The sequence below is a fragment of the Schistocerca cancellata genome, chromosome 2, assembly GCF_023864275.1.
Source record: "Schistocerca cancellata isolate TAMUIC-IGC-003103 chromosome 2, iqSchCanc2.1, whole genome shotgun sequence".
Taxonomy (NCBI): Eukaryota; Metazoa; Arthropoda; class Insecta; order Orthoptera; family Acrididae; genus Schistocerca; species Schistocerca cancellata.
This window is the reverse complement of record NC_064627.1, coordinates 371,576,315-371,600,887: the sequence shown is the minus strand read 5'-3', so window position 1 is coordinate 371,600,887 and position 24,573 is coordinate 371,576,315. Positions and strand designations below refer to the sequence as shown.

Here is a 24,573-nt window from a genome sequence, read left to right as displayed (position 1 = left end):
TAGGCGCGCCAGCCCCAGATCGAATCTGCCCGGCAGATTAATGACGACGGCCGGAGTGCCGGCCAGCCTGGATGTAGTTTTTAGGCGGTTTTCCACACCCTACTAGGTGAATACCGGGCTGGTTCCCACGTCCCGCCTCAGTTACACGACTCGCAGACATTTGAAACACATTCACACGATTTCCACTAGACGCAGACAGCTGGGGTACACTAATTCCGTCCTGGGGGGTATGGGGCGGCGGCAGGAAGGGCATCTAGCCACCCCTTCAAATTAACCATGCCAAATCCGTACTTAACCGTGCCGACCCTGCCCCAATGCGGGATACAGGCAGTATCAAAAGAAGAAAGTAATTTTAACCGTACATACCGAGTGTATCAAATTAATTTTTTTATACATTTCAGCCCGCAACATAAAGCATCATATACAAAATCATAAGAAGTTCATTCAGCTTGACAGTTGATATAATGTTCACCTATACATGAATCGATAGTATACATGGTATCGGTTATTTCTATAAAAATGGTAATTTTAAAGGAGGGTGGCACATTATAAGCCCAACTACTCCTTTATTCGCCCGACCTGCAACTGTGCGATTTCTTCTTCGATTCAAACGCGAAGAACTGTTTTGCAAGTAAAAAAAAAAAAAAAAAAAAGTCAGACGAAGAGATCATCACATTTTAGTGAGTTTGACACTATTTTCTGCAGGGGGGGGGGGGGGGAGTGGTTGGGAAGGGGGTGTTATACAGTGAACGAAGCACTGGGGAATAGCGACATCGTTAAAGCAATATTTCTTTTTAAATTTAAATGCCGTTTGCCGACGGGGGTGGCCGACCGGTTCTAGGCGCAACAGTCTGGAACCGCGCGACCGTACGGTCGCAGGTTCGAATCCTGCCCCGGGCATGGATGTGTGTGATGTCCATAGGTTAGTTAGGTTTAAGTAGTTCTAAGTTCTAGGGTACTGATGACCTCAGAAGTTAAGTCCCATAGTGCTCAGAGCCATTTTTTTTTTTAAATGCCGTTTTCATTCCCAGCATTGACATGTACTGAACCGCCCTCGTATCTGCCGCGTTGCTGGGAACACAGGAGTGCCAGTGGACGCTGCGGACGCGACGGAAAGCTCCGTAAAGGCACGTGGGCGAGCGTGAGTGTGACGACCCAGGCTCAGGCTGGAGGGCCAGTAAAAAGAGGAGCGGCGGCCGGCCAGCGGCGAGGTGTGAAGCGGGCGCACGCCAAACAAAGGCTTGGCCGCCGGCCGCAGAGCGGGCGGCACGCTGCTGGGTCCACACGTCACAGCCAGGTCGCAAGTGCTAAGAGTCGCGAATGGTTTTCGGCGACGGTCAACTTCATGCATTTCGTTAGAATGATGTGACTTCGGCGTCAGGTCTGTGTTGCATTTGTTGCACAAATTGAGGAATAAAATTTTGTTGAAACCTCCTGGGACGACGCTAAGTGGAGCACGCCAGTCGACTACGCAACAATGGCGTGACCAATGACAACACTCGAAAGAGCCGGAGCACAAACAACTCGTTGTTGCCAAATGTGTCCAAGAGTAAATGACTGTGCACTACATGGAGTGGCACAGTGGTCCTCTCCTCCTGACAATGCCAGGTAACCACAATTTGAAATATTTAAGCAAGTAATGTAAAGTAGTAAAAACGTGATTTTATTGTTCGAATGGGCGTTATTGTTTTCACTGTACTTTGCGGTTTTTGCACACACACATACAGGCATTTCAAAAATAAATGCTAATTAGTTTCACACACTGCAAAAAGTAAGTACCATACTCACAATATGTTCAGAAGTGAATTTTGTATTACATGGTATATAAAAAAGTGAACTAGAATGTTTCTAAATAAACTTATGTAAAGTCACATTCTACTTTTACGCTCATATTAAATAAATTTTAGGTCATAAATGCATATTTCACTGTTTTTAGATTATGAAAATCTGGACCCTAACAATACATATTGAGAGGTTGTCAAAACATAAAGTTTCTCCAAGATGTCTCTGTGGGATGTTATAAACGTAACACCGGATATAATCCTGTCTACGCACTTCTGTTTTCTGAAAATACTTTCCCTGTAAATTTTGTTTTCATTCTTAAATCGTTTCAGCGTTAATCAGTGTGCTACAAACGCAGCTGATTTAAGGTGCTTCATTAATTCAAGGCTGTGGGATTTCCAATTATGCCTTTGATCTGTCTGTAAGCCGAAAAAACTTGTATTATCTGCGGAAAGGACAGTATTTGTAGTTCGCTGCGAGGCCACTCGGAGCGCTACTGTCGTTCTTTGTTTTCGTAGCGTAATACGGGTATGGCAGTTCTTAGAATTGACAGCTACCGCGCCCATCGTCTCCAGCAGTTGGTCATGTCTGGAACAGTCAGAGGCAGCAAGGCACCTCCCCCCCCCCCCCCCCCCGGGCTTCCAGCGCCGCCTTCCGCCGCAGCCCCGAGTAGGCACTACGGACAGCGCAAGCGCCCCACACTGGAGGGGCCGCTCATCTACATAATGAGCGTCTGTTTATTATCCCACAGCCAGCGAGTGGACCTGCCCGGCTGCGCTTTTATTGGTCCATTAAAGCCCCCAGCGCTGTTTGGAGAAGCCGGGTCCGCTAGGTACGCGCCTAATAGCCCGGGCCTACACATTCTCCCGCGCCACTCTGTTACTGCAGTGTCTTCCCCGCCGGCCTCTAGGCAGTCGTATCGCACATTCCTAACACACGTAACGCACAGGGGTTGAGTATCTGGCTACAGAATTTGCCAGGAGTGTTTCTCAAAATACCAAAGGCGTTTCAGTTTTTGTCTGGAGAGCTAGCGCAGTCGCATTACAGAAAATGGCTCCTTGAAGTAACGGTCGAAGACATTTTAACACACTCATGCTGTAACATCACGAGGAAGAAAAAATGAGAGGGAGGAGGTAGTGGCCTTCCTGAAGGCTCCATTCCGCTATTCTTCTGAAATCGTTTATGAAAACGATACATAACCTAAATCTGCTTGACCTGTCTTGGACTTGAAGCCCAGTCCTCTCTAATATAATCCACTTTCTCAGTATTATAAGAGACTTTACTTATTTTGGTAAAAGATTGTAATAAAAAATTGAAAACCGTACTGACTGGGTGTTGTGTGATGTCCTTAGGTTAGTTAGGTTTAAGTAGTTCTTAAGTTCTAGGGGACTGATGACCATACATGTTAAGTCCCATAGTGCTCAGGGCCATTTGAACCATTTTGAAAACAGTACTCATTTCTCAACATAATATTCATTGAGCTTAATTCATTTCGTCCAGCGAGATTCCTATTGTTGAATTCCGTTAGCAAAAATTGTTTCGGATTCTGTTCAATACCTACAACACAAATAATCTCTTCGACATTTTGCGGCCCTGACAGCAACTGTATAAATATTAATTTTAATAACCAACAGCCTCAGTTGCACCGTTTACGCAGAATTTACCTAGGTTTCAGTCGGGATAACACAACCTCCTTCAGAATAACACTAATTGCCGTTTGTCCATAGTGGACATCGTCAAGCTAAAACTGCAGTTCCAGTACGGCACTCGTGGCTGCCGCATCGCGGTCGCGAAGAGGGGCCGAGGCAGTTTCAGATAAGTTTTTACAGTCTGATGATAATTTATGGATTTGTAGTTTTAGTTTGACGATGTCCACTATGGACAAACGGTAGTTACTGTTATTCTGAAGAAGGTTGGGTTATCCCGATTGAAACCTAGGTAAATTCTAGGTAAACGGTGCAACTGAGGCTGTTGGTTATTAAAATTAAAATTAACAAATAATCTTTTCATTCGACGAAAATGTCTTTCTCCGATCCATTTTTGAGCTTAGGAAACACAAATGACAGCACGAGGCAAGACGCAATATACGAAGTGCTGGGAGCTACTAAGAAACTCCTTTCGTCCACTTATCACAGCAATGACCGATACTCGGGTGTTAAAAAGCAAACGAGGCAGTGTTGAGCAATAAGAGTTATTCACTGCTTAATCGTTCTGAAATAGTAAATTGTGATGATAGCCTGTGAATTTCAAAACCACAGTGCGATACTCGGACGTAGCTAAAGTTTTGTCTGTGGAATGTAATGGTGGAGCCATGTTTCGTCTATTCACATAATAATTCCCTTTTTTTAATGACTTCCCCTGAGAACTTTGTTATGGAGTCAAGAAACCTGGCTTATAATTTCATTCGGAAAACTGAAATACCCATCTCTATGAGATTCAAAACCTCTCGCAGTTACGAATATTAGCGCGGTCGTCGTTCATCACGATGCAGTGAGATGATTTCTTCAGTAGAAACGGAAATCAGATAGATGTTCGAGGCGTACCAAATATGCGATTATCGTATGATGCATTATTTTAATTTAAATGTTAATAAACAGTATGCAGTTGTCGTTCCCCATGAACTTCGTGGACCTCAATATCGCAGATGAAAGTTTTTATCACTACAAAATATTCGATTTTACCATCTGTATGGAAAGGGGCCCCTGATCACTTGAGACCGTTTCCAACAAGCAACTATCCGTATTTGAATCAACCCGTTTCATTTCTTACGATTACCAACAGTCATGACATTTAACAAATTTTCGCACTACTTGTAACTTCCCCACAAAATTAAAATAAATATTATTGGGTTAATGATTCTAATTTTAGTGTAACCTCAGAACAAAATTGGTTCCCATTTATAACCTCCCTACAGAAATTCATTCACATTTAACCTCCACACAAAATTTGTTTCCCATTTAATGTACCCACAAAATCCTTTTCTCATCTAATGTAAGCTGGTAACAGAAAAATTCGTAAACCTCGTAATAAAAAATAAATTCAGTAACCTGGTAAATTTTGGACGACAGCAGTGCTGCGTCATGGCCCTGTAAGATCATTCTGAATAAAAAAGGAAAAATTCTTACCTCAATAAAATTGTCGACTATATCTGCTCTTACAATAAATTTTTCCGGCACAGCTCTGTGCAATGCTGGCCGATAGATTGGTCATTTATGAAAAGAAGCAACTGATTTTTCTTTTGCAACAATCGGGATGATCATGGATTGTAGAAATTAGTAAATTCTTTAAATTGAAATGAATGCTTGTTAGAAATTACTTTATATGACAAAGATTATTATTAGGACATTTTTAAAACATTTACATGGGAGTTCAGATAACATTACCAGATATGCGCGAGGCTGCTTTTTACCTTATACAATAATACTCAGGCTCCGGCATCGCTGCACCGCGACCGACCACCCAACACGATACACCATACCAGACCAGAGCAGACTCCAGACTAACGCAGACTAGCAACAACTTACTGCTACAGCTACACAGTTCCTACTGTCAACACTGCTCTCTGGTCAGCGATTCTCTTATACCTTGCATATCGCAGGCAGCGCATGAGCAATACATCGAAATTACATCTGCTCGGACCTCTTACATAAAATTACATCTGCTCGGACCTCTTACATACTTCGTTGTTCAAGCGAACTTTCGATCCGACGCTGCACAGATATCACGGAATCCAGACAGCTGGAGCCTACAAACAACACAACCGGTCTCCTACCAGCTGCTCTAACGGTCTGGTAACGAAATAATTCAGAAAATTAATCTAAATAAAACTGATCCGTACTTAAAGAAACTTGCTCTGTTGTAGCTTATTCGATGCGTTAATCCCCAACTCTAATTTTTGTATCATGATGCAGTATTTTTCTACGCTCCTCTAGTTACGTTAAGTAACTAATTTCATGCCTGTTCTCAAGTTCCCACTGGTTTAACATTCTTCCTCTCTTTTCATATAATATACGGGAGTGATATCGCTTTCCGAAATTTCGATGACTATACGTAATGGAGTTCATCTGTACATGCCGCAGGAGGACACGGTAACTAGTTGGTTTACAACATTTTTTTTATTTTCACAATAAAGAACAAAAAATTAACTGGCACTGTGAGTTCCATCTTCTCGTGATCACGTCGGCTGAAAGATCGTTTGTCCGTCTCTGTGACGGTGTGCCTGAAGAGGAATTGTACTGCTCACAAAGACAGAAAATCGAGCCATACTCCTTTGTGCTGTTCGTTTCTTGTAATTTCACTAGCATCCTTCGGAATATTTTCTACAGTTACACAAAATTACTCAATACCAGGTGACTGCACTTGTTAACAAATCAATTATTCTCTCTGGAGACTAGGCAGTCTTTATTCCATACCAGGAACGCCACCCAGTGTCTTCAGGTGTACCTGTTACGATTAGTACAAAACGTTGTAGTAGGGGGACAGCACTGATGAAATATATTTTTCTCGCGTGATTCGCCACACTGATGGACCAGCAGCATAACAGTACGATATGCAAGTAACTGATCAAATGAAACAGAGCTACTCTTTGACAATATTTCTGTTTACATTAAGTAGAATTCGGCAGATTCGGTATTCCTAAGGAAGAAATATCTTCACACATCTTAGTCTGAGAGACCTGTGTACGTCCGGGACGCTGAAATGGGCTTCAAAGATCTCAAATGCCAGTGTATTTCTGTACAGCTTCTCCAGCTTACTGCTTAGTTTCAGCAGCCCATAGCGTACAGACGAGCAAGGAAAACAACGCCCATTGTTTCTCTATGGTCACGGAGGTCATCGTAAATTAGGCCTATCGTGTGCCCTCGCGTCGGTGTCAATAGCTGAGGTTAATTTGCTTAATTCCGTTTAAGTCTAATTCTTCGATGGTTAATGGCTTCGCTGTCAACTGTTAAATTCTAATAAAAAACAATTTCTGTCCCTTCCTCCACCAGTCTAAGAAAAACAATCCGTACTATAGAACGGCGATGCCCGCATGTGAGGAAAAGGTTAAGTGTTTGACCCCGTTGGATCTCGTTTGAAGCACACACAAAAAGTAGGGCTATTGGCTTCTAACAAGATCAATTATATGAACGTCACCGAGGAGAAGGAGGTTTTTTTTAGGGGAGGGTGCCGGGAGGGCAGGGTGGGGGAAACACCTCGCTGAAATAAAGTTGGAAGAACGCTGCCAGTGTTTTTCCATGTGTTATTGAAAATAGGTGTGACAGGTTTTTTTCACACTTACTAATGTAAGCAACGGCGAAATTACCGTGGTGTCGCGTAGTACATTTTTCCTGTATGCAGAGTCATTTTAGGTGACGTGTTTTTGAGTCCTTCATTATGTCACTGATAATTAAAATGTACTGCTTCTAGAGAAGCTTTTTGTTTCATGATACGTGATCCATCGGTCCAGACGTTTGTTAATATGCTCAGATGCACTAAGGTGTGACAGTGCTAGTGTTGCTTTTTACAGAATATCGAGCAAGACGATGGATTTCCGGTATCACTTTTTTAAATGTGTTTAATTCCTCTCCGTACTTTCATTTATATTTATTTTTCCGATGCCATGTTGAGTAGTAGCGGGGGAGGGGGGGGGAGTTATATAGCTCTGAATAGCTCTGAATTGGGAAGTTATTCGTAGGATTAATGGGGGACGGCTGCAAAAGTCTGAGATTACTACTAAAGTTGTGTCCCAGGTCGTTAACACGCAATACGCCCAAAGTTACTTGTGCATAACGGTGACTCTCTGTCCAAGGCAACATGCTGCGCCATCTCTACCAAGAAATCCTTAAACCCAGCCACACATTTTGTCTGATACTCCATATGACTGTACTATCGTTGATAAGCGCTGATTTGGTACCGAGTCAAATGCTTTTCTGGCGTGAAGAAATACTGCCTCTACCTGTCATGCCCCCATAGCTCCCAAGACATTGGATGGGAAATCTGCAAGTTGAATTTCGCATGATCGATGTTCACGAAATACATGCTGGTTGACGCGGAGCAGGTCATTCTGTTCGAGGTACTTCTTTAAGTTTGAGCTCAGAATACGTTCTAAGATCCTGCAACAGCTGGATGTCAGTGATGTTAGTTTTGTGAGTCACTTCTGCTACTACATGGTCCAGTCACATTAATGTGATCACCGTCTATATTCGACGTCAACCTTCAATACCCACTCACAGACGGGAAGTGGCAACGCTAGCAGTGGAGGGTATCTAAAGCGTGTCACGGGGGCGCGGAAAAACAGTGCAGTCGTTGTCGTAATGCGGAAACGGAGCGATTTCGCTGACGTCCAAAAGGGTGTGATCATTGGCCTTCGTACCAAGAGTGGAAGCGTTTCCGAAACGGCTAAGTCTGTAAACTGTTCGCGTGCCGCCGTGATTAAAGAATACCGTACATGGCAAATTGGCACTGTCCAAAACTGGCACTAGGCAACTGTGATGCACCACAGGCCGTAGCTGACAGGGATCAACGACGCGGCCAGCCGCTGTGGCCGAGCGGTTCTAGGCACTTCAGACTGGAACCGCGCTGCTGCTATGGTCGTAGGTTCGAATCCTGCCTCGGGCATGAGTGTGTGTGATGTCCTTCGGTTAGTTAGGTTTAAATAGTTCTAAGTCTAGGGGACTGATGACCTCAGATGTTAAGTCCCATAGTGCTTAGAGCCAAACGTGCAGCTGTCGAGCAACTGACCGCCCAAATGAGCCACTGGGCTACTAACAGTGCCTCCTCAACGACCGTTCAGCGAAAGTTGCTGCGCATAGGTCTCTGCAGCAGGCACCCGGTTCATCATTCACGCTGACTGCAGTTCATCGGCGACCAAGGCTGGAATTTGCACGCCAGTACCACAGCTGGACGTCCATTGTGTTGCGACAGGTGGCTTTTCAGATGAATCACATTTTATGCTACATCGGACAGATGGTCGTTGACTTGCATGATGTGAAACGTTTGAAAGCAAAGGCCCTGCAACAATTGTCGGAAGGGTGCAGCCTAGAGCAGGGAGCGTTATGGTCTGCGACATGTTTTTGTACCATTCCCTGAATGATCTCGTCAGTCTGGAAGACACAATGGACCTAACCTCCATGCAGTTTGTTTTCCCGTGGCATTTTCCCTTGGCCCGCCGCCGCGCGGGATCAGCCGACCGGTCTAGTGCGCTGCAGTCATGGACTGTGAGGCTGGTCCCGGTGGAGGTTCGAATCCTCCCTCGGGCATGGGTGTGTGTGTTTGTCCTTAGGATAATTTAGGTTAAGTAGTGTGTAAGCTTAAGGACTGATGACCTTAGCAGTTAAGTCGCATAAGATTTCTCACAATTTGAACATTTTTCCCTTAGCCGGCCGCAGTGGCCGAGCGTTTCTAGACGCTTCAGTATAGAACCGCTACGGCGACCGCGACCGCTACGGCCGGTCGCAGGTTCGAATGCTGCCTCGGGCATGGATGTGTGCGATGTCCTGAGGTTAGTTAGGTTTAAGTACACTCCTGGAAATGGAAAAAAGAACACATTGACACCGGTGTGTCAGACCCACCATACTTGCTCCGGACACTGCGAGAGGGCTGTACAAGCAATGATCACACGCACGGCACAGCGGACACACCAGGAACCGCCGTGTTGGCCGTCGAATGGCGCTAGCTGCGCAGCATTTGTGCACCGCCGCCGTCAGTGTCAGCCAGTTTGCCGTGGCATACGGAGCTCCATCGCAGTCTTTAACACTGGTAGCATGCCGCGACAGCGTGGACGTGAACCGTATGTGCAGTTGACGGACTTTGAGCGAGGGCGTATAGTGGGCATGCGGGAGGCCGGGTGGACGTACCTCCGAATTGCTCAACACGTGGGGCGTGAGGTCTCCACAGTACATCGATGTTGTCGCCAGTGGTCGGCGGAAGGTGCACGTGCCCGTCGACCTGGGACCGGACCGCAGCGACGCACGGATGCACGCCAAGACCGTAGGATCCTACGCAGTGCCGTAGGGGACCGCACCGCCACTTCCCAGCAAATTAGGGACACTGTTGCTCCTGGGGTATCGGCGAGGACCATTCGCAACCGTCTCCATGAAGCTGGGCTACGGTCCCGCACACCGTTAGGCCGTCTTCCGCTCACGCCCCAACATCGTGCAGCCCGCCTCCAGTGGTGTCGCGACAGGCGTGAATGGAGGGACGAATGGAGACGTGTCGTCTTCAGCGATGAGAGTCACTTCTGCCTTGGTGCCAATGATGGTCGTATGCGTGTTTGGCGCCGTGCAGGTGAGCGCCACAATCAGGACTGCATACGACCGAGGCACACAGGGCCAACACCCGGCATCATGGTGTGGGGAGCGATCTCCTACACTGGCCGTACACCACTGGTGATCGTCGAGGGGACACTGAATAGTGCACGGTACATCCAAACCGTCATCGAACCCATCGTTCTGCCATTCCTAGACCGGCAAGGGAACTTGCTGTTCCAACAGGACAATGCACGTCCGCATGTATCCCGTGCCACCCAACGTGCTCTAGAAGGTGTAAGTCAACTACCCTGGCCAGCAAGATCTCCGGATCTGTCCCCCATTGAGCGTGTTTGGGACTGGATGAAGCGTCGTCTCACGCGGTCTGCACGTCCAGCACGAACGCTGGTCCAACTGAGGCGCCAGGTGGAAATGGCATGGCAAGCCGTTCCACAGGACTACATCCAGCATCTCTACGATCGTCTCCATGGGAGAATAGCAGCCTGCATTGCTGCGAAAGGTGGATATACACTGTACTAGTGCCGACATTGTGCATGCTCTGTTGCTTGTGTCTATGTGCCTGTGGTTCTGTCAGTGTGATCAAGTGATGTATCTGACCCCAGGAATGTGTCAATATAGTTTCCCCTTCCTGGGACAATGAATTCACGGTGTTCTTATTTCAATTTCCAGGAGTGTAGTTCTAAGTCTAAAAAATGTTCAAATGTGTGTGAAATCTTATGAGACTTAACTGCTGATATCATCAGTCCCTAAGCTTACACACTACTTAACCTAAATTATCCTAAGGACAAACACACACACCCATGCCCGAGGGAGGACTCGACCCTCCGCCGGTATCAGCCGCACAGTCCATGACTGCAGCGCCACAGACCGCTCGGTTAATCCCGCGCGGCTCTAAGTCTAGGCGACTGATGACCTCAGTGCTTAGAGCTATTTTTGAACCTGCATGATCTCGTCATTCTGGAAGGCACAATGGACCTAAGCTACACGCAGTTTGTTTTCCCATGCCATTTTCCGTTGGCACGATTGCATCTATCCGCAGGACATTGCAACGTGTAGCAGTGTACGCACGTGCACCAGGTTGAGTTTACCGTACTCCCCTGGCCGCTAAACCCCCCAGCTTCAAACCCAACCGAGAATCTGTGGGATCACATCGGTGGAGCTGTTCGCGGCATTGATTCTCAGTCGAGAAATCTAGCGCAGCTGGCCATGCCACTCCAGTTGCCATGGCTCCACATCCCTGTCGGTACCTCACTGACATTCCATCTGTACGTCTCATAGTTGGCCGCCCTGCAAAAGGCAGTTATTCAGGCTTCTGACAGGTGACTGGACAGTGTCTTGTAGAGAGGTCTTGCCCGCGCTTTGTTCCAACCAGTAGCCACAGTTTCTTTGCTCGAGCGATCGTCAGTGTTGGAACATTAAAGGGTTACGGAGGCAGGGGCCTATAAAACAAGCGATCGGGTGTCGGGCTGTGCGTGCCGTGTGGGACGGCCGCATTCCTGGGCGGACAGGGTCCCGGGCCGGGCTCAAATCTGTAGGCGGCCGCGGGTCAAGTGGCTGCCACTGGCGCTGCCGCTGCCGCTGGCGACGGCTTCATCTGCCTGCTGCTGCTGCTGCTGCTGCTGCCGCTGCCCGCCGGCTGTGGACGTGATTTGTGGCTGTCACGGACCAGCGCCCCGCTCCGCCCTGCTCGCATTGACCGCCGGATGCTGCCTCTGCTTCTGCCACGTCTCCGCCCACGTGCGCCCGCGCCCTGCTCTGTATTAAGAACCGTTACGTGACCGCAAGCTTGTCCGTCCGCTGTTTACAATGGGCTATCGATTGCCCTCTGCAACAGCCAGCCTCACATCCAGCCTTGAAAGAAAGAAATTTATTCGCAGTTGCGAAAGTGATTAGCTCTCAGCTGTACAACGACAGTGAAAATTTGTGCCGGACAAGGACTCAAAAGTGGATTTCACACATCACAAACGGTCGTCTCAACCACTTCGCCTATCCGAGCACGCCTTCATCTATATCTATATCTACACGATTACTCTGCAATCCACAATTAAGTGCCTGTCAGGGATTTCATAAAAGCACCTTCAAGCTATTACTCTACCTTTCCACTCTCGAAAAGCGCGCGAGAAAAACGAATACTTAAATCTCCAGAATCGATCCATACTTCCAGACGTCAACCTGTGATGTTTATGTTGGTTCCTATTCACTTCGATCTCACAGGAAACGAGGCCGCTGACGCTGCTGCCAAAGCTGCAGTCCTCGTACATCAGCCCGCTAGTTCTTACATTCCCTCTGATGGTCTTCGTGTGCCGTCTGTCAGCAGGCGGTGTCACTTTCGCATCACCACTGGTCCTCCGTCCATGGAAACAAGCTCCTAGGTATTAAGCCTCTCCCAGCGGCTTGGACGATCTCCTCTCGACCATCTCGCCGTTGTTGTTGTTGAGGTCTTCAGTCCTGAGACTGGTATGATGCAGCTCTCCATGCTACTCTATCCTGTGCTAGCCTCTTCATCTCCCAGTACCTACTGCAGCCTACATCGTTCTGAATCTGCTTAGTGTATTCATCTCTTGGTCTCCCTCTACGATTTTTACCCTCCACGCTGTCCTCCCTTGATGCCTCAGAACATGTCCTACCAACCGAGCCCTTCTTCTAGTCAAGTTGTGCCACAAACTCCTCTTCTCCCCAATTCTATTCAATACCTCCTCATTAGTTATGTGATCTACCCATCTAATCTTCAGCATTCTTCTGTAGCACCACATTTCGAAAGCTTCTATTCTCTTCTTGTCTAAACTATTTATCGTCCATGTTTCACTTCCATACATGGCTACACTCCATACAAATACTTTCAGAAACGATTTCCTGACACCTAAATCTATAATCGATGTTAACAAATTTCACTTCTTACATCGGGTGGATATCAGGTGAATCTGGTGTTAAATGCATTATGGTGATTTACTACCGTGCTCTCCAAAACACTGTAGCACGATTCTGGCCTTGTGGCACGGACAGCCATTGTGCTGGAAGATCACACCCGTGTCTGGAAAGACTCGAAGCATGAAGGGATGCAGGTAGTCCACATTTACATTTCCGGCAGTCTAATCATCCAACTACTGTATTTTAAACAGTTTTTGATGATTCTCTTGTAAAATTATACAGTGAAACCGGTAAAAATAAAACATACTGATTGAGACTTGTGTCTGACCAGATAAACTCAAGCATGATATTGTCCCGAGCAGCCAGCGACGCGCCGCGGTGCATCTATCGAGCAGCCGTTCGCCTTGATGACGGTGTACGTGGACACAACCATCGACTTGCTGTAAAGAGCAACGTGACACATCCGAACAGGCGGCACATTTCCATCGGTCCATTGGCCAATGTCGATGAGCCCGTGCCCACTGCAATCATAACTGACAGTTCTGTTGGGTGAACGTGGTAACAAGAGTCTTCTCTGCGGAGCCCCATGTTCAACGAAGTGTGCTGAGTTGAGTGCTCCGAGACCTGCCTGAACCACCATTGTTCTGTGTCGTCATATCTGTCATAGACCGCTTTCTATCCCGGTTTATAGAGTAGGCCAGCCTCCTACATTCTGCACTGAGGCGTGTACGTCCAACACCTTGTCACCACTCGTGGTTTCACCGTACCTCAACGACATTCTGTAGGTGCTTGCGACTGTAGCACACCAGTTTCGCTGTTTCCTAGATGCTCGCTGCCAGGGACCGCTCCACAATAGTCTTTGACGAAGTCCTTTGTCAGTGCTTTTTCCCATTTTCGGTTCGTAACGTCGCTAGAATGAATCATCATTCTTGTCTGCTCCTTCGATATGTTTTTTTTTTACCATGTCACTTATCAGCATCGCCAACATACGACATTGTCCCGCCATGGGCAATGGTCAAATGGTTTTAGCTCTTCAAAAAATTTCCGTCTCAAGGCGCTGCTGCAGCATGTATGCGACGTAGCGCAGCTCCTATGTGAGTATATAAGCACCGACATGTAGGCAAGGAATTAGGCCGGCAGTGGTGTCTTTCCGACGTGAGTGTAGTAAATGCAGAAACACGAACCATGGCGTCGTTAATACCAAACGTGTCCAAACAGGACCAACGTGCTGTTAGTCTTTTCTCAGCTGCCGAAGGACAAACACCGGTAGACATCCATCAGAGAATGAACAATGTGTATGGGGCAGCATGTCTGTTGAAAACCGCCGTTGTGGAATGGTGCCCCAGTTCCATGTGACAAGGGAAGTAATGCTTCATGATAATGCCCGTCTCCATATCGCAAATGTCGTAACGCGGAAGTTACGCAAACTATGGTCCTGGTCTTTCCCCATTTGATTATCACGCCTTTTTCCTCTTAAAAAAGGTCTTGAAGGGTCAACGATTCCGGGCCGGACGAGGACGTGCAGCAGGCTCTTCCGAACTTCTTCATGCAGCAGGTGGGTTCATCAAACAGGTATCTTCGACCTGGTTCGTCGGTGGGGTGTTTGTCTCAGTTCTCACGGAGATTTTGCCTAATTGGCGTACCAATTCTGGACTGTGCGGCCTTCGAACGGAAACTTTCTGACTGCCCCTTGTACAGCTTGTCCCAGATATATTATGACAAACTTCAAGAGGTTGTAGAGAATGTGTCGAGGAACAAATCGATGATAGAAACCCATGTCCCGATACGTCATCCAACGATGCTACAGAGGATCGAAGTTTCGGGCGCTAGTGACTGCCATTAGCACACACCTTCGGCAGCAAACATGACTTCGCACTGCAGGCGGAACGTCTCGCAATGTTGCTTGTTATTCAGTGATCGCGACTGATTGCCACGATCGCCATGGAGAAGATGGAGCTAGCTGCTGCACAGAAAGGCCTTGTCTCCTAAGAATGCCACGATCTGTTGCCTCGGAGGTTCAAGGTGACGTGGGTTTCCATCTGCAGTTTATTTTTTCCCTGGAACCCTCTAAAATGTCCTATGTTTTTCGGTATAGAGGTGAAAAATAAACTGCAGATGTCTGAAACTGTTATTCACCAAGGCAACAGAACATCGCATGCGTAGCACGCAAGGCTTGTTACACAGTAGCTAGCTCCATCTTCCCCATTGGCGATCGTGGCAAGCAGTAGCGCTCACTGAATAATAAACAACACAGCGAAACATACGGTCCGTCAGCGTACAAAGTCAGGTTTGTTGCCGAAGCGTGGCCTAGTGGCATGCGCCGGCGTTTATAACGTCGACGCTCGTTGGATGACGTTTCCGGACATGGGTTCCTATCCCCGATTTATTCCTCAAGGCTCCCTCTGTAACCGCTCCAAAATTGTCGCAACATTTCTGGGAGTCTCTGTATATGCATTTTACAGTCTTTTTTTAACTGCGTATATACACTGATCAGCCACAACATTATGACCAACGACCTACTGTAGATATAAACTCGTCCAGGCGATAGCAGCGTCACCTGGTGAGCTATGACTGCTGGTCACACACTCGCACGGTGCATGTAGTAATCAGTACTGTCCGTGTGTAGAATGGGGAAGGCGGGAGATCAATCCGAGTTTGACCGAAAGCAGACTGTGATGGCCCAGAGGCTCGGCACGAGCATTTTGGAAACTGCATGACTTGTCGAGTGTTCGAAGAGTGCTGTGTTGAGAGTCCTCAGCACGTAACGAAACCAAGGCGCCGGCCGATGTGGCCGAGCTGCTCTAGGCGCTTCAGTCTGGAACCGCGCGACCGCTACGGTCGCAGGTTCGAATCGTGTCTCAGGCATGGATATGTGTGATGTCCTTAGGTTAGTTAGGCTTAAGTAGTTCTAAGTTCTAGGGGACTGATGACCTCAGATGTTAAGTCCCATAGTGCTCAGAGCCATTTTTTTTTAAACCAAGGCGAAACCGCTTCCAGACGTCATTGGGGTTGGGCGGCCACTCCTCATTACCGATGTCGGACGTTGTAGACTGGGCAGACTGATAAAATAGGACAGGCGGCGAACTGTGGCGGAACTGACATCAGACTAATGCTGGGCAAAGTACAAGTCTGTCTGTACACACAGTGCACAGAATACTTCTGACGATGGACCCCCGCAGCCGACAACCCATGCATGTGCCAATGTTAACACCACGACATCGGCAACTACGACTGAAAAGGACATGTGACTATCGACACTGGACGTTAGCGCAGTGGCATAGCGTTTTATGGTCTGATAAAACCCGAAACCTTCTTCATCATGCCGGTGGGAGAGCGCGAATTCGTCGTCTTCCACGGGTAGAGCTCCTTGACAACTTTACTGCGGGACGGAGACAAGATGGCGGCGGCTCTATTATGCACTGGTGAACATTCATGTGGACGTACTCGGGTCCAGTGGAGCTCGTACAAGGCACCATGTCGGCGAAGGAGTATCCTAAACTGGTTGTATATCACGTACACCCCATCTTGACGATAATGCCTCCCGACAGCAGTGGCATTTTTCAGTAAGATAATGCGCCGTGTCTCAAGACTAGGAGTGTGATGGAGTGGTTTGAGGAATACAGTGGCGAGTTCCAATTGATGTACTGCAGTTGATGTACTGCCCCCCGCCCCCAGCTCGCCATATATGAACCTGATCGAACACATCTGGGATATGATTGAACGTGGTGTCAGAGCCTATCCCCCCTCCCCCCGCAATTTACGGGAGTTACGTGACTTGTGTGTGCAGATTCGGTTCCAGCTCCCTCCAGCGACCTACCAAGGCCTCATTGTTTCCATGCCACGACGCGTCGCCGCTGTTAACCGTGCCAGAGGTGGACACACCAGCCGTTAGGTAGGTGGTCATAATATTCTGACTGATCAGTGTTCGTTGAGATATTACAGGCATAAAATAGCAAAATGTATTAAAGCGATAAAGGCGCTTACTGTGGAGATTACCACGAATGAAACGCCAGATTTAGATACGCATGGGACAAGGAATTCGTAACACTGGCCACTACACAAGGCAGCCTCCGGGAGACCGGTAGCCGCTTTGCCGAACCGCAGCCCCAACCAGTCAGCGCGTGTAACGAGCGCCATCTCAATCCCCGCAGGCAACAATTTTCCGATGCAATTTATTGGCGCGCGCGTAATGTAAATTGTTTAAATTCCCGTTACTCTGCTATGCTCTGGCTCCTCCTTTCCCCTTTTTTTCCGCTCGCGGCGGGCCGTGTCGGCGGTACGCGGCTTCGCTGATGTAATTATTTCACGCTGAGCTGCACGACGCGGAACGGCCATTCGCTTGCTTTATAACTTACAGCTGACAACTCGTGCGAAAATTTCTCTAGAGAATGTCTAGCCGAAAGCTCAGCGTTGGAAGAGGTATTGTTCTAAAGGCAATACCGAGACGATATATTCCAGCTCTAACATTGAAATACGAAGTGAAGTTAATGGCTGACAGTAGCTGTAACAAATCAGCTGAAAATTCGTTTCGTCCCAATAATGAAATATGTTGCAGCGACGAATGAATTTTAAATACGTCTCCAGATCGCGATGAGCCTAACAAGAGAGAATGTAGCGAGGGATGTGGACGTGGTGACTCGCATTGCCAAATTATATCCACTTTCGACCTATTTACACGTCACTGAGCCAAAATTGCGCAAAATTCAGGCAACTGTATTGTGCCCATAATTAAAGAGTTAAGTGATAGTCAAACAATAATTTTCTGAACTTAAGCTAACATGGAGACCACACGGCAACCGGATTAAACAGAACCCTTAAAGAATCACTTTGTTGTCTGTCTATCCTTCCGTCTGACCAGCTGTTGAGAACCTCTTCCCTCAGGAACGGATAGACGTATCAACTTGAATTTTATGTCACATACTATGATCTGTGGTCCCCTGGCAGTGTAAAAAATTTAAGCTTCTACATCAATACAGTCAAAAGATATGGCAATTTATGTCACATATTTAGATATCTTGCCAGTATCTATATCGATAACAAGGAAAAATCTTCGAAATTTTCTATTCTCGGGATGGATAAATTATCTACACTCCACAGTCAGTTCCAAAAGAACGTGTACTCCATAATTTTAAATGTAACGTCCGCAGCGACATCCCTGCTTGTGCTCTCGTATCTGCAATCATTGCGCTTTTGCACAGTGTATCGATAAACAGTGAGAGATTTGAATGTTTTGTTTTGTCGGTTGCGGTTTAAAATGAGTGTAAAATATCTGAAGCGCCACGTGGCAGTGTTCCTTGTAAATCATTCAAAGGCACCAACCTTTTCATACGGACCTGCGGCTAAAGGAAGTCAAAGAGATTCGTTGCAAAGAGGGCCAAACGATGTTTAGAGGTTCGAAACGTGGATGATTTACCGGAGAGAGGGCTAAGGTGTCAAGCTATAATTGTTAATGATGGCGATTGGATTAACTATTAGGTAATTTTGCAATTAGTAATATAATGTGTTTTCATGTAAACATATATTTCTTTCATATAGATAACGCCGTACACTTTCATGCGGAACTGATTGTAGATACATAATTATGTTTGGACGAAATTCGCGATAAAATCGACTTTGAAGTTTTACGAATGTCTGTGACACCGGAAAGCATTTCTTTTTCTCTATTTTTACAGAGGAGTGTGGCTCTGTTGTAAAATGCTCGCTTGCCGTGTGAGTGGCCAGAGTTCGACTCCCTGCAGCGAAAAACTTTTAAACAAACACTCACGATCTACGAACATTTCCATAAGGACTAAAATACATAAGACGAAAAAAATTGTAATGTTTTTTATTAATAATATTTATCAAGAACCTCTTATTAAAGATCGATAATTAGAAATTTGTATTTACAGTGAAAAAGGTTTTTTTTATGTGACGTATAATTAGAAATAAGAAGACGTGCGTTTGTCTTAAAAATGACAATTAGATATGTGTCTATTAGCATATATTTCGTGAAGTTTATATTTAAATTAAGTAGGGATTCGAAAGAAACGAAGTAAAAAAAATGGAAAAATTAATAAGCGGATCGACATTCGAAGCAGCGACTACCAGTCACGAGCGTTGTCGAAATTTTTCCTTCATTGTATATTTCACGCTTCACGGAAATGCTCGTTAAACAAGCACCTCTATTTAAAAATTTGTATCGGTGCGCAAACGTACCTAGGCCACCCATATAGCAGGCGAGCACTCTGGTACAGAGCAACACCGCTACCTCACTTTAGAGTATTAACTTTGCTCGGGAAACTTCTAAGTTGGTTTTCTCGAGATTTTTTTTTTTTTTAGAGTTGCATCTAACTGCTATGGGAAAGTGATATTTGGGATCTGAACTTCACATACCATAAATATTAAAAAAATACAAAAATCCGATTGCCCTTAAGTCTTCTTGTGAGTCAATTGCACACTAATGAATTGATTGTTGGGGTTAGAAGCGAGAATCCCGTGTTACCCTTCTGGGGAAGCTCGTGGTGGAGGTGGTTAGCCGTTGCCTTCTCCCGACCTGTTACGAAGTGTTATGATGGCATCTGCGTCGATGTCTTTGATGACCACTAGAACTTAAGTGTAGTGTTGTTTTGTTATGGGTGGAGCTAATGGAGAGGGTGGAACCTGACGCCAGCAAATAGTCTACTCCTCGTGAATAGTATCAAGGGGATCGCCGAACTTAACGTCCCGTTACGAGAGGGTCACCATCAACAACGACACATGCCATCGTTTCGTGAGGTACTGCGCAGAAGTTTGGAATTTTACTCAGCACATTTGCAAAAAGTATGCCATCATCTCTTCTCCATTTGCCAGCCAAACACTAGAAGTAAACTTTTCTGCAGCTCCACGATTCGAAGCGGCTACCTCCTAGCCTAGCGGCGCAGCACAGGAGTGCGTTAGTTACCTCGGCTACCCTCGATATAGCCATACAGTTTTCAGTACGATAAAGTTACCGCGTGAGTGAATGCCAGGAAACACTTTAGCAGACGGTCCACTGAGTAAACCAGCGCTTGTGACGTTATCTAACATCTCTGGTGAATGGAGTAGGAGTTTAAAGCAGGAATACTAGATGTTATAGTCATTCCACGATATTTTAAAGAAATGTAATCAATGAAGAGCAGTCCATTAAGCAGCACATATACGGCTCGACAAGAGAGAAAAGCAAATGTAGATGCGTTGTCTCCAAAGAGACAATCTTAGAACATACAGCCTGAATCCATCAGCAGTCACTAGCATGTTAAAAGAGATCATCAGTAACTATTAGCAGAGAGCAGATGTAGACCAAAAGTTCTAGAGGTCTCTAATGCACAGAATGACCGCGTGCATCGGACTTCGTCCGTGAAGCGAAAGAAGTATTTTAAGTACTGTATATTTAAATTCGATTGCCAGGATACTGTGCCAAAACCTGTATCCAAAGTAAATAAAGAGAGCGGGTTGTTGTAATATGAGAGAAAGTTAATACTTGGATTTCACTGGATGGATGATATTTAGTTTTCACAATTGCACCGACGACTTTGAAGTGTGATAGACTGCAATCCATAGATAGCAGATGAAAACATATATCCCAGTTGTTTGAAAATAAATATGTTGTTGCACTTCCCTTGGGGAAAGTACCTATATACGAAACAGTGAGTGAATATCTCTAATCAAAATTATCTAGCTAACATCTCCCTCGCTATTGTAATCTTCCATCTGTTGCAATGTGAATTACTGTTGTGTAATAGCTTTTCAGGTTATCTACTCGGTGAACAGATGTCGTACTACGCTTCTTTCTGAAAATAAAGACTGACAGCTCGACAAGAGGGAAATGCGATGGTGGTGCGATTCACAACAGCTTACATACATCACCAGCAGAACTCTCTCGTATTGAATGTTTAAAAGTAAAAGGTTATAATTCAATGTTTACAAGAAATGTTTACTTACATTACATTTTAACATTCTAGTTAACTAGCAACAATTCCTTATTTACATTCTCTCTAAAGTTTTTCAGTGTCAATGCTCATTCCGTCTTAAAATCTCACAACAAAACTATTTTTCCGTGTCCATAATCTCACATATCATTTTCATTATCCTTCCAGAAGGGGACAGCTCATTCCCTTTCTCCATCCTAGTAGCCAGAACATTCTTAAGAATAATTAGTTAACACATCGAAATATCAAAAAATTACGAAATAAAATCCATTTCAATTACTACTTCCCCCTTACCTACATAATTTACAGTAAAACTTTTGTCTGCTATGATAAATTACGTGCCTTTCATGAAGTACAAAAAACAGATCGCTTGTGAACGAAATTCACGTGAACTATATAAGCGAAAAAGTGTTCCCTTATTTACATAGGCAGTTGTACTGATTCTTATGGAATCTAACTGTGCTCTGCTGACAAATATCATGAATAAACGACGAGGAAAATTAAACTAGACTTTATAATTATAATTAAGCGGCAACACTTAACATGAGCAATGAGCACCAGCTCACTGCCACAAATGTTAATCCCTGATCTCAGTTTATACAACTGAGCGCATGACTTCCACTCAAGAGTGCGGCTTCTCTGTTGTCCATCCGAACTTTAGCAGCAGGAGCGACCATATCACACCTGAAACAGCTCACGCCAGTGGACTTACTTTCAGACTTTACCTCTGTAGTATTTCTCTTTTTATCAGGTACGGTTCTCTTCAGTTTATGTTGCGGCAAATTTTCGCTAAGTTCTTCAGTTTACTATTTTCGAACGTAAATGTTCGTACAAATCATTGCAGATTTAATTTTGAACTAAAGTATGTGTAAATGTTGGTTGTGCTTGTGCTGCTGTTGCAACCAAAACCAGCTATTCATATTTTTAATTTATTTTCCTAGTTACAGAATGAAATTAAAATATTTCAAGTAAATATTTCATTTTTATAAAATTAATTTCTATAATTTAAAATTATTGTAATAAGTACACAAAAATATTAAAAACAAAAGGTATTATTTTAAATCAGGCAAAGCAAACCTTTACATTTCTTTATTATTGTATGTTAGTTATATCTGGGAATGTGGTTTGTGTCGAGAATTTTTGGCGGGAATTGTACCATGACAAGAACGGTGAGTGAAAGCATAGGTAGTGTGAAGAAAGGTGCTTATCTGTCTTCGATGTTTTGGAAACGATAGTAATAAATTGTAAACGATAAAGCACCGATAAAGCATGAAAGTTAAAATTATTTCATAAAATCACCAGTTCCAGACGTAGCATACATACAGTAAAAATCCAGGCATCTAAATGAATGACTACAATCAACAATAATCGAGAGCATCAATTCAAAAGATATATAAAATTATGCTGCACTTTCTGTTCTTGAATAAATGTGAAAAACAGTTCACAAAACTCGTTATTTTTAGTCTAAATTGCAATTACAGTTGAAGTCTCAATATATTTAACAGTCGAGAACATGGACTGCAGGAGCGTTATACCCTACACTAACCCACTGGTTACAAATCATACATTTCATTCACACAAATCTGCAATATGAAAACATAATACGAACAAACAGTATTTTCAAAATCAATTTCCACTAAACACGCATAGGCAGTCAATCAGAGAACAAAATCACTTTTTTTTATTTGGGCGAAAAAATTTCATAAAGCAGCTGGGTTTGAGCGTTGTCTTTCTTACCATTCCCTAGGGTAGAATGACTCCATGAATGGTAGCATTTTTTAAAAAATAATAAAGAAAAAATATTTTAACTTGAGCTTGGCACCTATTTTTGTTTTTTTGCCAAAAGATTTCTGTCTTCCGCTACCACCATGTGACTGTCAGAACTGATGATGAAATAACCCTAGAACAATAGGGATACTAAATGATGCATAAGTCAGAACAATTACAAATCTATATCTGATTTTATACAAGCAATACAAAGAAAACCTAGTGAAATGAAAATTTCTCATATTTACTCACCCGAAAGAAGGAAAAGTGTCACGGCTCTCGAAAATAAAAGTTGTATGGCGCTGATGTTATCTCCAACAAGACACTTAAAAGTTGCTGCCCTACAATATTTAGTGCTCTTTGTCACATGTGTAGTACATCATTAATTCAGGATATTACCGGAGGAAAACTGTTACGCCTTACTATAGGTAAAGTGACACTGTATATGTCAACAATTACTGGGCAGCCTCAGTGCATACATCGTTTCCCAAAACTCTGGGGAGTTAATGCACTCGAGCACGTGACAGAGTAGCAATAGGATTCTTAAACAGCCACAGTTCGGATTTCAAAACGTCTCCTCTACCGGGGCTAACATATCACCATGTGCGGTCTCCTGCGGGTTACCGATATCATTTGATTGTATCACTCGAAATATTCTATTTCAAAAATTAAATTTTTATGCAACAGATGGTTCTGCACATAAATGGTTTAATTGGTGGTTAAGAAACAGGACTCGGAAAGTTACTCTAGGATGATAAGTTACTACAGAGATGGACGCGACAAGGTGGCCAGGATAAAAATAGAAAGTTCTTGCATGTATACATTGATGTAAACTTTAGCTGCAAAAACTGCTCAGAAGACCTGCAAAACTCTTTATGATCAACTATGAATCCTGAAAGAGTAACTGCCGACGATTTTGATGTATAAATCAGTAAATTAAAATATTTTTTTTATATTTTCGTTCACTGATGTCTTGTGCGATATTATTCTGGCGTAATTCCCCACTTAGGCAAACAGTATCGATTTCATGAGAGAAAGTAATTAGAAGTATTACTGTTATAGACATCTATTGAAGCAACTGAGCATATTAATCACAGCCGCTCAGTAATTTAATCAGCCAAGAAATTTGTTGCTAACAACTGATTGCAGTTTGAAAATAATAGAGAAATTCACAAGTATCGTACTAGGAAAATAAATGATTTTTACTTCCTTGTAGCGAAAGTTTTGAAATATACAGTTACGGAGACCTTTGGTAGTTTTTCCATAGAAATAAACCACCTGACAGCAGACAACGCAGTGTTTTCACGTGTAGATCAAATATGTTTCTCGTTAACAAGCTCTTCTGTTGCATCGAGGAAATATTGAGGAGAAATAAATAGTCAGTTACAAATCTGTAAATAGCCATCATTTAGCCATGTAAATATTATTTAATTGGAGACGCAGCTTTGGTTCGATTGACGTGTTCATCTCTTTCTTCGTATATGCTACGGCTCAAGTAACTTGGCTAACACGAAGCAGAGAAGGAGAGATTTTTAGGGGTAATAAATACGAGCCTTACAATTTTCGAGGAGCAGGTGGTAGGTGTTGACGATCTGCCACGCATTTATTCGAGACTTCGATTATCAGGTAAGAGAATCCCTTCCCACCAGAAGTTTACTAGGGAAAAAACCCACCGGAACTGATTTAAGCTCAAGTATAAGCAGCTGCAGCGGCTCAACATTTTCCGCTCCTTACGAATGGCCGATAAATTTACTTTGCGAGCCTCATATTCAGAATGTCCGGAAAATCCCTGCTGGCGGAAGCGCTATATTTTACGTCCCCATATAGGGCCGTATCCCGGCCCTCTTTTACCGTCTGGCTTAGGCGTAAAAGTAGGGCTTAGGGCGGCCAGGCGGCTGTCTGGCTCCCCTTTCTTGCGACGGCTGCTCCGGCCGGGAGAGGCGGATGCGGCGAGGAAGGGAACTGGCAAGAAGAGGCAGCCGCCT

General features: G+C 44.7%; 1 protein-coding gene across 1 annotated transcript in view; it reads left to right on the top strand.

Annotated features, from left to right (window-relative positions):
* Positions 1-1,537: 1,537 nt before the first annotated feature.
* LOC126154146 (cysteine-rich motor neuron 1 protein-like) overlaps positions 1,538-24,573 on the top strand; it is a 116,218-nt gene continuing 93,182 nt past the window's right edge. The window contains exons 1-3 of the mRNA XM_049916117.1: positions 1,538-1,608; positions 2,534-2,720; positions 11,564-11,785. Of these exons, the coding sequence (XP_049772074.1) occupies positions 1,538-1,608; positions 2,534-2,720; positions 11,564-11,785 (480 nt within the window). The remainder of the gene's footprint in view (positions 1,609-2,533; positions 2,721-11,563; positions 11,786-24,573) is intronic.